Source organism: Cebus imitator, unplaced genomic scaffold, assembly GCF_001604975.1.
Source record: "Cebus imitator isolate Cc_AM_T3 unplaced genomic scaffold, Cebus_imitator-1.0 Scaffold83, whole genome shotgun sequence".
In the NCBI taxonomy this organism is placed as follows: Eukaryota; Metazoa; Chordata; class Mammalia; order Primates; family Cebidae; genus Cebus; species Cebus imitator.
In genome coordinates this window covers 5,645,714-5,662,193 of record NW_016107398.1, presented here as the reverse complement: position 1 = coordinate 5,662,193, position 16,480 = coordinate 5,645,714, and the positions used below count along the sequence as shown (strand labels likewise).

The 16,480-nt window shown below is 43.9% G+C and overlaps 1 protein-coding gene across 2 annotated transcripts in view; it reads right to left on the bottom strand.

Annotated features, from left to right (window-relative positions):
* Positions 1 to 14,168, bottom strand: part of MTHFD1 (methylenetetrahydrofolate dehydrogenase, cyclohydrolase and formyltetrahydrofolate synthetase 1) — a 74,187-nt gene extending 60,019 nt beyond the window's left edge. For both annotated transcript variants that reach the window (XM_017533978.2, XM_037740450.1), the window contains exons 1-2: positions 13,738 to 14,168; positions 2,636 to 2,720 (exon numbers count right to left, since the gene is read on the bottom strand). In XM_017533978.2, coding sequence (XP_017389467.1) covers positions 2,636 to 2,720; positions 13,738 to 13,778 — 126 coding nt within the window. In that variant the 5' untranslated portion in view covers positions 13,779 to 14,168. The remainder of the gene's footprint in view (positions 1 to 2,635; positions 2,721 to 13,737) is intronic.
* Positions 14,169 to 16,480: the final 2,312 nt, after the last annotated feature.

Here is a 16,480-nt window from a genome sequence, read left to right as displayed (position 1 = left end):
ACTCCGTCTCAAAAAAAAAAAAAAAAGAAAAAGAAAAAAATTAGCCAGGCATGGTGGCACATGCCTGTACTGTAATCCCAGCTACTGTGGAGGCTGAGTGGGAGGATCACTTTAGCCTGGGAGACGGAGGTTGCAGTTAGCCAAGACTGTGCCACTGCACTGAGCAACAGCAAAACCCTGTCTCAAAAAAGTAAAAAATAAATAAGCCTCAACTCTTAAATGCATGTGTTTTTAATAGTCTATGTAAGGAATTGGGAAGCACTCATAATGCACTTCTGCTATATACAGAACTACAGTGGTTGTGGTTGTTACTAAAGCATTTGTGCTTTTGTTTTGAGACAGGGTCTCACTCTGTCACCCAAGCTGGGGTACAGTGGCATGAACACAGAGCAGCCTTGACTTTCTGGGCTCAAGCAATCCTGCCTCCCTCTCATGTAGTTGGGACCACAGGTCTGCACCACGACTCCTGGCTCATTTTTTTATTTTTCTGTAGAGATGGGGTCTCACTTTGTTGTTCAGGCTGCACTTGTGCTTTTTTTTGCCTTGTTAGCTGAACTAGATGCATTTCTATATGGAACACCATCTTTACTTGAAATAACAACTGACAAGCAATGATTATTTAGGCTTGAGTATCTGACAAATATTTTCTCAAAAATGAATAAGCCTGGTATTTCAAGGAAAACAATTAATTGTATTTGTTGCCAATGATAAAATGTGAGTTTTTGGGTGAAATGTAAAATATTTTTATCCACCCCTGTGAGCTTGACAGCTTCTCAATACTTGAAAATTTCTCTGATGAGCTTGTTGGTGATGTTAATGATTGCAATTCTTTTATATTGCATAACGAAATGTTAACATTTGGAAGATCTGCATAATTCAGGGAACTATTATTTTCCAAATGAGGAAGAAAGAATGTTACAAAACCAGGCATGGGATAAATATTCATTCCAAATGTAACATTTTGATGTAACAAAGTATGAGAGTCTGAGAAGATGTAACAAAGTAGCAAAGTTCACTGATCTCCTTTTCAGATTCTACATTGCAATTAATCTTTTAAAACTTTACTTACTGAGCCCTGATACATTGTCAAAGAAAAATATCCACAATTACCTGGAAAGACTATTTTACAAATTCTTCTCTTTTGTAGCTACACATCTGAAAGAAGCCAAATTTTCTCCATATGTATCAATGAATCTAGCACAAAGCAAAAGACTGAATGCAGAGGTAGTGAGGACTCCAGCTCTCTTCTATTAAGCCATACAGGAAAGAGGTGTGTACAAATGTAAAATAATGCCCCTCTTTTCGCTAATTTTTGGTTTTAAAAAAGTTATTGGAAAAAAAAAAATTGACCAGTCATCAAAAAAAAAAGCAAAAAAAGAAGTTATTGGCTGGGTGCAGTGGTTCACACTTGTAATCCCAGCACTTTGGGAAGCTGAGGTGGACATATCATGAGGTCAAGAGATCGAGACTATTCTGGCCAACATGGTGAAACCTCGTCTCTACTAAAAATACAAAAATTAGCTGGGCATGGTGTCGTGCGCCTGTAATCCCAGCTACTTGAGAGGCTGAGGCAGAAGAATCGCTTGAACCCAGGAGGCGGAGGTTGCAGTGAGCCAAAATCACACCACTGCACTCCAGTCTGGAGACAGAGCAAGACTCCGTCTCAAAAAAAAACAAAAATAAATAAATAAAAATAAAATAAAAACATAAATGAGCTTACTATTGACATTTTTAAATGAATAAACATTTTTAAAACTTCCTAATTTCTCTCTCTCTCTCTCTCTTTCTCTCTCTCTTTTTTTTTGAGACAGAGTCTGTCTCTTTGGCCAAGGCTGGAGTGCAGTGGCACAATCTCGGCTCACTACAACCTCTGCCTCCTGTGTTCAAGCAATTCTGTTGCCTCAGCCTCCTGAGTTGCTGGGATTATAGGTGCCCACCACCACGCCCAGCTAATTTTTGTATTTTTAATAAAGATGGGATTTCATCATGTTGAGCAAGCTAGTCTCAAACTCCTGACCTCAGGTGATCCGACCACCTCAGCCTTCCAAAGTGCTGGATTACAGGCATGATCCACCACCCCTGGCCAAAATGTCCTAATTTCTAATATAGTAAACATTAATTAATAAATCTGTATAAACAATAGCTCCTTGAGGTCTTACACCTTTAAGAGTGTAAAGGGGGCCAGGCGCAGTGGCTCACACCTATAATACCAATGCTTTAGCAGGCAGAGGCAGGAGGACTGCTTGAAGCCAGAAGTTCAATGCCACAGTGAGCTATGATTACACCACTGTATTCCAGCCTGGCAACAGGGCAAGACCTTGTCTCAAAAATAAATATATAAATACACTGAATTAAAGACAAAAAGATTATAAAAGGGCCCTAATAAGACTAAAGGTTAAGAGACACTACACTGGCCTAGAGAAAGGGTATCCACAGAGAAGAGAAGAGGGCCAGGATATGCCAACATTTAGAAGTTGAGCCAAAGATGGGGAGCCTGCCAAGAGAGACTGAAAAGGCATGAGATTCCACAATAGCCCCTCCAACCCCCGCCAAAAAAAAAGTAGAGGGAGGGGTCTGAAATGATACTGAGAGATCAAGCAAGGACAACATTAATGGAAATATACAATCATAATACCTGTAATATTGCCAGGCCTGGTGTGAAACCAGGTACTTGCTCCTTCAGCTGAGTCACTTGATTCTTCAGTCTTGTCCTTATTTGCCTAGAGAAAAAGGGTGGAGTTAACAGTGAACGTTTCAAGCACAAATAAGTGACACAGATTATTAGATGTATTTCTCTTTTGTTTATGATAAGGGGTCTCGCTCTGTTGCCCAGCCTGGAGTGCAGTGGCACAATCAAGGCTCACTGCAGCCTCGACCTCCTGGGCTCAAGCAATCTACCACCTGGGCCTCGAAAACTGCTAGGATTACAGGTGTGAGCCACTGTACCTGGCCTGTATTTCTCTCTCTCTCTTTTTTTTTTTTTTTTTTTTTGAGATGGAGTTTCACTCTTGTTGCCCAGGCTGGAGTGCAATGGTGTGATCTCAGCTCACCACAACCTCCACCTCCTGGGTTCAAGCAATTTTCCTGCCACAGCCTCCCGAATAGCTGGGATTACAGGTATGCACCATGATGCCCAGCTAATTTTGTATTTTTAGTAGAGACAGGGTTTCTCTATGTTGGTCAGGCTGGTCTCGAACTCTCGACCTCTGGTGATCTACCTGCCTCAGCCTCCCAAAGTGCTGGGATTACAGACAGGAGCCACCGCACCCAGCTTGTATTTCTCTTGTAAATAAAAAAACAAACTAGCCAGGAGCAGGCAATGGTTCATTCCTATAATCTCAGTACTTTGGGAGGATAGGAGGGAGGATTGCTTTGGAACAGGAGTTTAAGACTTGCCTGGGCAACACAGTGAGACCCCCATCTCTACAAAAAATAAAACATTAGCTGGGAGTGGTGGCAGGCACCTGTAGTCCCAGCTACTCAGGAGGCTGAGGCAGGAGGATGGCTTGAGTCCAGGAGGTTGAGACTGCAGTGAGCTATGATGGTGTCTTTGCACTCCAGCCTGGGTGATAGAGCAAGACTGTCTCCAAAATAATAAAAAATAAAAACACTACTGAATGGACATTATCTGGTATAATATGTGCCAGGAACTTAACATCAATTTTCCAGGCCTCAAGTAGACATAGATCTTTTCTTTTTTTGAGATGGAGTCTCGCTCTGTCACCATGAGTGCAGTGGCATGATCTTGGCTCACTGCAACCTCTGCCTCCTGGGTTCAAGCGATTCTCCTGCCTCAGCCTCCCGAGTAGCTGGGACTACAGGAATGTGCCACCATGACCGGCTAATTTTTGTATTTTTAGTAGTTACGGGGTTTCACCATGTTGGCCAGGATGGTCTCGATCTCTTGACCTCGAGATCCGCCCCATCCCCGACCTCTCAAATTGCTAGAATTATAGGCATGAACCACCATATCCAGCTATAAGTGGATCTTTTCTAACTCCTACTGACACCAACTGGGCCAAGGGTTTCAGGGATAATTGAAAATGTACTAGTTGATGGCATTCAAAATCATATAGTAAGTAAATTAAAACTTAGACCAACACTTCTACAAAGTACCGATCATCATCTTTTTTCACATTTCCCCTCTCCAAGTGCTGTCATGAAAAAATTTTACAGGAAAGAACTCAAGCACACACCTCTTGCTCAACCTGCACTACTAAGATGACCACAGGTTATCCACATAACATTGAATGATAAATCAACAAAAGCCACTCCAAATTCAGTACGAACTTACAAATTATATTCTATTTCACAAAGGAATTTTCTTTACAAATAATTTAACACAAGGCTAAAAGTATAACCTCCTGCAGTTTCTTTATTAGAGTGGAAAAAAAAAAAAGGATAACCTCTTGCAAAACTAAGATGATCAATTTACCAACATACAATTTCTCAACAGTACATTAGGATGTCAAGTAAATTATATCCATAAATAAATATTCGAATAGCTCAACCTTGCCCAGTTATGATATATGATACAACGTTCAACTTGAACAAGCTCTGTCCCTCTTGGAGAACCAGTTTTGTAATTTATCTTTCTTCATCTTACCCACCTCTACCACACTTGACAAATAATATACATAGAAATTCACAAACAGCTCTTTCTTCATTCTAATTTGGTTACTCCCAGCTCCACTTCTCCACACTTCACAAAAAACTGACAGAAACAGGCACACAAGAAATAAATTGTTTGGACTGGTCTAGTCAAGAATGTTGAATAGTACAAGAAAGAAGTCATACCCAAGATTTCCAAATTTTATTTATTTTGATTTTGATTTATTTATTTATTTTATTTTATGAGACAGACAGGGTCTTCCAAGGCAAGTCACAGAAACTAGACTTGAAGAAAGAAAAAAAGAAAGAGAGAGAGAGAGAGAGAGAGAGACAGACAGACAGACAGACAGACAGACACAGGGTCTGGCTCTATCACCCAGGCTGGAGTGCAATGGTGTAATCCCAGCTCACTACAACCTCCACCTCCTGGACTCAAGCCAGCCTCCCACTTCAGCCTCCCAAGTAGCTGCGACTACAAGTGCACACCTCCATACTTAGCTAATTTTTGTATTTTTTGTAGAGACGGGATTTTGCCTTGTTGCCCAGGCTGGTCTTGAACTCCTGAGCGCCAGTGATCCTCCCACCTCAGCCTCCCAAAATGCTGGGATTATAGGTATGAGCCACTGCACTCAACTGAAATTTTATTTCTAGTTGGTGACTTTTTTTTTCAAATCAGTATTCTCTACAATTATATAGTTCAAAAGAAGAATAGACCATTGGATCTTTTAATTTTTTTAACCGGGATTGGACCTGGATAGAGGCCACAGTTCTGCTCTGAGACAAGAGTTTTTACTCCCCAGCAGTTCCACCCCTTGCTGCTCCCATGAATGACAATCAGATGTGGTGCTGGGCTGCACAGTCACTCAGGCTCTCTTTTGCCCAAAGTCTTATATAATCATTCTTGCTGAAATCTATTATAAATTCCAATTCACTGTTTAAACATCATGGCTCAATTTTAAATCTTTAACATGTTACAATAGAGAAAAACACATTGCAAAATATAAACTTTAACTCACATTATGGATATAGAAAAATGAGCAAATAAAAATAAAATATAACATGGACATTTCAACAAAAGCTATAGTAGGCAGCATGAAATTTACACGATTAAAATAAAGCTGTCTTTAGACAACAAAAATGCTGAAATGTGCCACAACCTTAGAGTAGTTCTCAAATAATTCTCAAATGGCACAGGGAAAACACCTTTAGTAACTGATCAGAGAAGAAGTAAGAACATTGGCCAACATATAGGGCTTCTTCTAAACAAGGACACAATTTATCCTCCTGCCCCAATAGATTACTGTTACAAGATTTTTAAAACGCAGAACGCAAATGTTTTATTTAACATGTTTTATTTCCATCTTGTTCATTTGTTTATTTCATTTGTTCATTAACAATTTTTATACTAAAAAATACTTCATAAAATTTTTAAAAACTTAATATGTAGTTCCTTGTAAAAATAATTGTGATTGTGAGGCCACCTAGTGTTCCAAGAAATACATATATCTGAGGCCAGGCTCAGTGGCTCACGCCTGTGATCCCAGCACTTTGGGAGGCCGAGGCAGGTGGATTGCCTGAGGTCAGGAGTTTGAAACCAGCCTGGCCAACATGGTGAAACTCTATCTTTTCTAAAAATACAAAAATTAGCCGGGCGTGGGGGCAGGCGCCTGTAGTCCCAGCTACTCAGGAGGCTGAGGCAGGAGAATCACTTAAACACAGGAGGCTGATGCAGGAGAATCGCTTAAACTCAGGAGGCAGAGGTTGCCGTGAGCTGAGCTGAGATCACGCCACTGTACTCCAGCCTGGATGACAGAGCGAGACTCCATCTCAATAAATAATAAATAAATAAATACATGCATAATAAAAAATAGGGCCGGGTGCAGTGGCTCATGCCTGTAATCCCACCACTTTGGGAGTCCGAGGCAGGCAGATCACCTGAGGTCAGGAGTTCCAGACTAGCCAGACCAACATAGTGAAACCCATTGCATATCATTGCACCACAGCCTGGGGAACAGGAGCGAGACTTCACCAAAGGGAGGAAGGGAGGATGGGAGGAAAGGAGGAAGGGAAGGAGGGAGGGAGAGAATGAGGGAAAGAGGGAGGGAGAAGATAAGAAAAAAAAAGACTGAATTACCTTCTTGTTGAAAGAAAACTGATTGTTTTCACCTATCACTAACATAGTAAAAGCTACATCATACCAGTATACAAGACAGTCAATTGACAATAGTACTATTATTACATTTCAAAATATTTACAAAACAAAAATTATAATTTAACCCAAACATTTACCAAATTTGACAGGTACCTCAAATACCTGTTTGAAAGCTTAATGTGAGGAAACTATTTTACACTTCATTGAAAGTTTATAATTTAAAGTTCTTGCATCCAATTCCAACTCAAAGCCTTTAGAAACCAATGGCAAACTGCTTGATATTTATGACATGAAAATAACTCAGAATAGTGTAAAACTTTAATGAATCCTCTAATTCTTAGCGTAAAGACTATCATTAATCCACATATACAATGACACAATAACTCACTTTAAGCTTCTGGATCAGGGTTTTCCAATCTCAGCACCACTGACATTTGGATCAGATCATCCTTTGTTATAGGGACTATCCTGTGCCCTGCGGGACGCTGGGCACCAGTCCTGGCCTCTACTGCTAGATGCCAATAGCACACCCCTTCCCCATATAGCAATCCAAAGACTCCACGCATGCCCAAATGCCCTGAGGTAGAGTGAGGAAAAAACTGTCCCATTTGATAACCTCTGATCTAATAGCAATAAATGGAGCTATAGATTAGGTTAGATTGGTTAAGGCTTCATAAAACTTAGGATTTTAAAAGTGAACCGTAAATTCATTCAGAGAAAGGTCACAAACAGAAAAGCACCTTGGAGTCCTGGTACAGGCAACCAAGTGTGGTAGGATTCCTGAAAAATGTGGTCCCCTTCCCCACCCCCATCCCCTCAAGGAGAAGGGGGGCAGGCAGCATCTACTCAGATCCAAAGAATTGGTGGCATGTAGAAAGTACAGTATTGCTAAACTTTTCATTCGTTTCAAAAAGTCAGGCACCCAGATTTTTATGTATAACTACAGGCATAAATGTGCTGGGAAGTAATCTAATGTTTAAAACTAATTCTAGGCCAGGTGCGGTGGCTCATGCCTGTAATCCCAGCACTTTGGGAGATGAAGGTGGGCGGATCACCTGAGGTCAGGAGCTCAAGACCAGCCTGACCAACATGATGAAATCCCATCTCTACTATAAATACAAAAAATCAGCCTGTCATGATGGTGTGTGACTGTAATCCCATCTACTGGGGAGGCTGAGGCAGGAGAATCACTTGAACCTTGGAGGCAGAGGTTGCAGTGAGCCAAGATTGTGCTATTGCACTCCAGCTTGGGCAACAAGAGTGAAACTCCATCTCAAAAAAAAGAAAAAAAGAAACTAATTCTGTAAACCAAACAAAACAAAACATTTGGCCTCTAGGCCACAATTTTATCACCTTCTGCCAGTAGCAAGAGTTCTGAAACAAGACAGGGTTGGCTCTGAGTATGAGGCTCTGTAAGAAGTTATACCTAACTATATGTCAACAAAGGAGAGCTGATGCTGCAGGTCTGCTGGTGAGAACAGGCAGACCCCTAATTCTAACAGTGAGAGTTAGTCTGACTACTTGAGGATTACCTGATCAGCTCTGGTTACCAGAGCTGACTATGGCTCCAATGAACAGCTCTAGGTCCCTTGCAGGGCTGTGGATCATCAGAGGGGAATGTGGAAAGAATGGGGAAGGTAAGTGTTCTCCACTTTGAGGGAAGAACCTGCCAAGCTCATAAGGAGAAAACTCTCACAGGGACCTGGCCTTCCTGCTTTTCAAAAAGACTAAATGAAAACCTCAGGTAGAAAAGGTTAAGTTTAAAAGGCTGCTTACTAAGGAGGGACTGGTATTTACCCAAAGATCATTTATCATGTTAAGTCATTCATTGCAGTCAAGATTAAGTTGCTGACAGGCTCTGGCCAAACGTTTCACAGAAATGCTCCCTGATCTCCTGGAACCTCTCAAGCCCTGGATACGAAGCAGTACATCTCCTGTCCAGACCAGCGATGAGGGGCAAAAAAAAAAAAAAGAAAAAAGAATTGCTTAGCCAGCAAAGTAAGTAAGTCTGACCTGTCTCTAACCAGTCAAAATTGGACGTATAACCTCAAAAATGACTTCAGAGAATCTGTTTGGGTGCTTCCCAGCCAGACTGATAGGTGGAATCATTTCCTCATAATGGAAAGGCCACAGGGAGAACTAAAGCCAGGGTGTCTCCTGCTGGTGGGTAGAAGTTTACAATTCCTTCTAGCAAGCCGGTGACAAACCCATGGAAGGGAAGGAAAATGCACCATGGAGCCTCTGCCACCAGCCTTGGAACACCCAGGCAAGTTGCTTAGCTTCTGGCTAAAGTTTCATAAACTGCAAAATTTTTTTCTTTGCCCCCTCCCCCACCATAAACTGCAAAATTGAGGGGAAGGGTAATAGCTGAGTGGCTGAGGAATCTTGACTGTGGCACCCTTAACCACCCAATTCTTCAAGGTCAAGGATTTATAGGGTGCCAGAAGCCGCTTTTTAGTCTAATAAGTGGAGCAAAGGAGAGCAAACCTTAAAGTGCCGTGGGAATGGGGGCCTTCTGCACTGTGGATAGGATGTCACAGAAGCTTGTTCTGAGAATCTTACATTCTTTGAATCCTTGGGGCAACCTCAGGAAGTCGATAGTTCTCATCATCCCTATTGCACAGAGAGGAAAGTGAGGCTAACTTTTCCAAGGTCACACAAGGAGTCCTGCCCCTTAACCTCTATTCTACCAAACTCTACTGAGTCAACTAGAAGAGAAGGGAGCCATTTCTGTCTACTTTAAGGACCCTCCTCTGTGCTAGGCCAGCTTTTTTTTTTTTTTTTGTGAGATGGAGTCTCCCTCTGTTGCCCAGGCTGGAGTGCAGTGGCACGATCTCGGCTCACTGCAACCTCTGTCTCCTGGGTTCAAGTGATTCTCCTGCCTCAGCCTCCCGAGTAGCTGAGATTACAGGTGCCCGCCACCATGCCTGGCTAATTTTTTGTATTTTTTAGTAGAGATGGAGTTTCACCATGTTGGCCAGGCTGGAACTCCTGACCTCGTGATCCACCTGCCTCAGTCTCCCAAAGTGTCACCACACCTGGCAGCCAGCTTTCTTTCTAGAAGATTCTTCATGCAAGTGGGGGGATATAACCAGGAACCACATACTCCTGCTCAAAACCCCTCTATCCAAATCCCAAACTACCTAATCCCAACCCCCCTGATGGACAAGGACAGACACTTATTTGCAAACCACATCCCGAGTCAGGACTTCGAAGGTGCCATGATCATAGCAGCTGGCTGCCAGCTCTGGGCTCTGCCACACTCTCATTGCAACCCGGCCAACAGCCTGGCTGTGTGGGCTCCTCCTTGCTGGAGGTCCCACTCTCTGGAATTCTGACCTGCTGTCCTGCAGAGTCTTTCAGAATCAAGCCAGCTATGACATTCAAGTTCCATGTTAACTTTTGAGCAACCTCCTGCACTTTGTAGTTCATTACAGGCAAATGTTTTTTTTTTTTTTTTTTTTTTCCCAGAAGGAGTCAATGGCGCCATCTCGGCTCACTGCAACCTCCGCCTCCCAGGTTCAAGTCATTCTCCTGCCTCAGTATCCCGAGTAACCTGGATTACAGGCCTGCGCCACCACGTCCGGGTAATTTTGTATTTTTAGTAGAGAAGAAGGGGGTGTTCCACTACATTGGTCAGGCTGGTCTCGAACCCCTGACCTCAGGCGATCCACCTGCCTCTGCCGCCTCCTCCCAAAGTGCTAGGATTACAGGAATAAGCCACTGTGCCCCGCCCACACAAATCTTTTTAAGCACAAAAGGGCTTACATGTATTTAATCTATAGGACAAAGTAAAAGCCATGGATAACCATGTTAATTCAGTAACCAAGAAGACCTGCCCTTCACTATGGTAAGCAAATTACCTTTACGAAAACAGTTCTAGCCCTGTAGCTAAATGTACAGCCAAGGTTCCAGACTTTTATATTTGAGCACTAGGATAAATCCTAAGTCTCAAGATTATAAGCCAGCTCCCAAAGGTACAGGCTGGATAAACACAAACATCACTTGTTTATTTGATGAATACTTTCTAAGTACCTATTTATTAAAATTTACCATGTGCCAGGGACTTCTTTAAATGCTTTACAGGTATTAACTCATTGAATTCTAACCTTATGAGTTAGGTGTCATTACTACCCCAATATACAGAAGGTAAGGCACAAAGAGGTAAATTCCTATTGCCCAGTGATGTATGGAGGAGGCAGCACTGGGCTTAAGCTCTGGCGCTACCATCCACAGCTGAGCTTACAAACCTATCCAACTTGCCTTGCAGTACCTACTCTAACCATCTGCCTCTTCACAACCAGTCTTTTTAGAAAGGAGACTTAAGAAAAATGGCACCAATGAAGAAAGCAGGCTTATTTATAGCAAACTAAGGGAAGGGAGAGCCAAACAAACCATAGAAAGGTAGTAATCCCCTTTTGAAAGACACACATACAGAACAACTATGCAAGGTGGGTCTTCCAACACTATCTAATGCACATCCTTCTCCCCCTTGGCATAATCTTTCAAAAGACACCGCCCTTCTGCCCAGGGCAGTCAGGTTCCTCCACTCAGGAGCCTCTATTCAGTCAGCTTGTCACAGGGCCATTGCTATTGACCCCCAAAGCAGTAATTTACTAACTGGTGAGGCCAAAGGTCTATGGCACAGGCTGTGTTTTGGTCAGGAGATATTTCCCCCACAACATTGGCAGGCTCAAGGCCCCACCTCTTTCAAGTCTTTGGCTGTAAGTCACTTTTACAAAAAGTATGACTCTCATAATTTAAAATTGCAGCCACCATGGGCCACAGAAATTCCTGTCCCTCTTTTCTGCTCTGGTGTTCTCTTTGTGCTTCCCACCACCTCACAATCTGTTTCACTTATTTAAATGTCTGTCTCTACCCACCAGTATGCAAATTTCACCAAGGTAGGGATTTGGGCTGTTTTGTTCACTGTTAAGAGTCTCAGAGCTTGCCAGAGCTTGTCGGGCGCGGTGGCTCACGCCTGTAATCCCAGCACTTTGGGAGGCTGAGGTGGGTGGATCACGAGGTCAAGAGATCGAGACCATCTTGGTCAACATGGCGAAACCCCGTCTCTACTAAAAATACAAAAATTAGCCGGGCATGGTAGCACATATCTATAGTCCCAGCTACTTGGGAGGCTGAGGCAGGAGAATCGCTTGAACCCAGGAGGCAGAGGTTGAGGTGAGCCGAGATCACGCCAGTGCACTCCAGCCTGGGTAACAAGAGCAAAAGTCCATCTCAAAAAAAAAAAAAAAAAAAAGAGTCTGAGAGCTTTGAAGATTGCCTGGCTTAGGGGACACACACAGATACTTCTTGAATAAGTGAATAAATACCCACAAAGAACAGACACTTGTCTCTAACTCTCAGACCTTCCCCCAGTTGTCAAATTCAGGCTGCAACCTTAGAATTCCCCATGTGGAAGAAATGGGGCTGTTACTTCCAATGGAAGATAATTTGGCAACTAAATCATCATGTAAGTACCCAATTTCTCACAGAGTAGAGCAGGTGGAAAAGGAATCTGGAGTGCTGAACTTTGCCAATGACAGAGCTCCCAGGAAGGTATAAAAGGAGAGTAATAATAGAAGACAAAAGTCAGGGATAGCATTATCAGCAGGGTGGGAAACATGGTAGTGAGAGGAAGACTGTAAAGAAAAAGCAAAGCGCCAAGCGCAGTGGCTCGTGTCTGTAATCCTAACACTTTGGGAGGCTGAGGTGGGCAGATCACTTGAGGTCAGGCATTCAAGACCAGCCTGACCAACATGGTGAAACCCCTTCCCTACTAAAAATACAAAAATTAGCCAAGCATGGTAGTGCATGCCTGTAATCCCAGCTACCTGGGAGGCTGAGGGGGGAGAATCACTTGAACCCAGGAGGTGGAGGTTGCAGTGAGACAAGATGGCGTCATTACACTCCAACCTGATCAATACAGTGAGACCCTGTCTGAAAAAAGAAAAGCTTATGAAATTCCTTTTAGCAAGTAGTAAGTGCCAGACTGTTCTCAAACTCCAGACCTCAGGTGATCCACCCACTTCAGCCTCCCAAAGTGCTGGGATTACAGGAGTGAGCCACCACCGCGCCGGGGTGTTTCACCACCACTGACTTTCTAATGAACTCGGAAACCTCTATTACAAAGTTAGGAGTTACAGGACAACTACAATTTAGTAAATGCTGTGACAGTTACTTAAATAACTGGTGATGTGAAAGGTCCCAAGAGCAACCTCAGTATAGTGACACAGAATATCTTTCCCTCCTTCCTCTACTAGAGGGAATATATCTCTCTCTCTTCCTGGGAGTAAAGCTGGCAACGATACCCACTAATTAAGCATTCAGATGTCACACAAGGGTAAAACAGGCAGAGGTCAAGTGGAATGCATAATATTCTCAGGACTCAGGAGCCATACTAAGTTGAAAGTAACTCTAGGACCAGGGCAGACAGATGGCTGTTAGAGAGAAGCACGAGATTCAAGAGAAAGGAAAAGGGTATTAGATTTCACTTACCGTATGATAATCTATGGTGTAGTGGGAAAAGCTATGAGCTGGAAGGACCCTTTGTCACTATCAGGCTTGCAGTCTTGACAAGCCTTGTCACCTCACTAGTCTCCATCTACTCACCTCCCAAATTAACGGGAGGGAAGTAAGTAGATTGGATTCTGAGTTTTGAGTGGTGGTGGGGGCGCCTCCAGAAAGCTGCAACTACCATCTCTCTACGGGCAGAAAGTCAACAGCAGCTGCGCATTTGGAAGCATAGTCGTCACGGGACTTTTCCCCAAAGCACAGGAGACAGCAGCTACAGCCACTAGGCAGGACACTTGAAAACGCAGGTTGTGGCCGGGGTCTTTGGCTGCAAGTCTTCGGGTGTTATGAGCCTGCCTCTTCCGCTCCAAGTGTCCCTCCTGCAAAAAATGGGTCCGGGGGACCTGCACACCCTTGGAGCCCTCGTCCACAGCCCCACAACCACAATGTCAGGAACTTACGCGGAGATCTCCTTCCCGTTCAGGATTTCTGCTGGCGCCATGGCCTTTATTAGTCCGCTGCCCACGATAAACACCACCAATATCGAGGTTTCGCTCCCTCCGCAGCCAAGCGGGACAGCCCAACCCACGTGCTTAAGGACTGGCCAGAGGGATCACACGATTGCGCCTGCGCCCCCGCCCCACTTCTTCCCCGCAGACTCGGTGGCGCATGCGCAGCCCGTAGGGCCCTGTGTGCCTTAACTAGCTGAGAGCTAAGGGGTCCTGGACTGCGGGACGGAAGAGGGAAGGGAAGAAGGAGATCGGTGATGAATGGCTGGTGGAAATGATTGGCGGAAGGAAAGAGCCAGTCCAGAGTGTGCCTTTGTATTCGGCGGGAAACACTAATAGGTTTTTTTCCGAAAAGGACTCCGGAACCCGGCCCCAATTCCAGCCAATCAGGGAGTAGAGCTGCGGGGCGGGGGTGGGGCGGAGCAGTATCGCGGGAAGGACGACAGTTTCGAGCGTTTGGGAGGCGGGTCTCACGCATCCGCCCCGGCTCTGGGGACGCGGTGCAGGGGTCTGAACCTTCCAGGGAAGTTTGAGCTGGTCCCCTCGCGGGAATGTGGCGGGCGCAAGACTCCACAGGAGATGTGAAACTGAGGAGCTTGGCGCGCATTTCGACTTTGTCACGCAACCGCACCACCAGACTGGGTCGGGCCCCCTCCGCGTTCAGCTCTGGAGGGCCTGGCTCTGGGCCCAGCACCGCGCTTTTAGAATCTCCTCAGCTGAATCTGACGCTCAGCCGTGGGTGAAGCGCAGCCCGCTGTTTTAGGCCCCTCCGAGCTGGAAGGGGTGTCAGAGCCGGAGCGCTCGTGGCCCCCTCGGTGTCGCGGTCACCCCGGGGTTGCCAGGGCTCAGGGAGGGTGGTAGTTTAGATTTTGTCACCCCCACGTCGCCGTCCCCCGGCAGGTATGGGTTGGAGAACCCACGCGGGCTTCATAAGCTAGATAGATGCCAGTTGACTGTCGAGAGGGGACGCTCCCTCCCCGTAGGCGTCCACGCTGGGAAAGGAATAAGATGGGCGATTGCCTGGGGAGCCTGACAGGGAGATGGCACCTGGGATGCTGGAGAGGACTGGCCCCTTAGTTACTGAGTCGAATGAATGTGCTTGCTCTGCTCGAGGAACTGCTCGTAGGTTGCAGTCATCCCAGTATGGTCTTGAAGATACGTGGTTCAGGTCACTTGGGACTTGACCAGATAACGGGTTTCTTTTACAAGCCGTTCCTGATGGTGTCGTGTTTCAACTAATGGCAGAGCTCATCTAAAACAAAATTTTAAGTTTTGGAGCTTTTAGTATTTGTTTCTTATTTTTTTAATTCTGAGGTTATTTATAGTAACCCCATATATGAAATTAGATAATCTCCTGTTTCATTACCCATTTATTATACAAAGATCATACATAATATATGTATGATCATACTTTGTATGATCTTTGTATAATATTCATACCGTAAAAGTCACCAATTTTAAGTATACCGTTCAATGATTTTTAGTATAGTTACGGAGTTGTGCAACCATCAACGTAATAGGAAATTTTTGGTGATTTTCTGTTTCTGGTAATTATTTCTACATATATATATTTTAAGATGGAGTCTCACTCTGTCACTCAGGCTGCAGTGCAGTGGCGTGATCTTTGCTCTTTGCAGCCTCCACCTCCAGGGTTCTAATGATCCTCCCACCTCAGCGTCCCAAGTAGGTTGGACCACAGGCCCCGGCTAATTTTTGTATTTTTGGAACTGTCTGTTTTTCACTGTTGACCAGACTGGTCTGGATCTCAGGGGATTGGTCTGCCTCAGCCTCCCAAAATCCTGGGATTATGGGCATGAGCCACCATGCCTGACCTACTTTACTATTCTTAAAATTTGCACAAGTGATATGTTAAACGCACAGACTTAGTAATATGATATTGTAGTAATAGCCCTGAAACACATTGTCTCATATTGTGTTGTACCTAAACAAGTGAAATTAAGACAAAAATTGAAGGAAATATTTCTTGTAAATTGCAGATAGTGAATCTTTTGTGTCTTTTAATACCAAATAGATATTGACTAGTCCAGCTTTCTTTTTTGTTGAGGAAGATGGCAGAAACCCCATTTTACAGATGGGGTTAGACTTTGAAGGATAACATCCAAAGCTACATAGCTGTGGCTGGTATAGGCCCCAAACCTGATGTTTCATCTCTAAATCTATTACCTTTGCCATCTCAAGAGCCTAGTTTTTGACAATAGTATCTATGTATGAGTTGTACAATTCATTCATTCATGGAGCAAATAATTGTTGAATGGCCACTCTGCCATAGTACTTCTCTAGATGCTAGAGATACCCTAGTGAACCAGCAAAGTTTCTGCTCTCAGCTCATATTCTGGTAGAGGAGACAATGATCAAGTAAAGAAACACATATGCTAATTTTAGAGATTATGACATGCTATATTTTAAAAATAGGCAAGCTAAGAGGATAGGCAGTGATGTTGGGAGGTGGGAGAGTGTTGTCTCAGAAATCTGGTAACAGAGATATATCTAGGCATCTGAGTTGAGCAGAAACAATGAAGAGAGGAACTTGGAATGTAAAAAAGGGAAAGCAAGAATTTGCTTTGAGCAACTGAAAAGATGGAATTGCCATTTGCTGAGTTGAAGTAAGGTAAAACATAGAAGGATTAGGTTTTGGGGCTAAGATTATCAATTCAGTTTTAGACATTTTAAGATT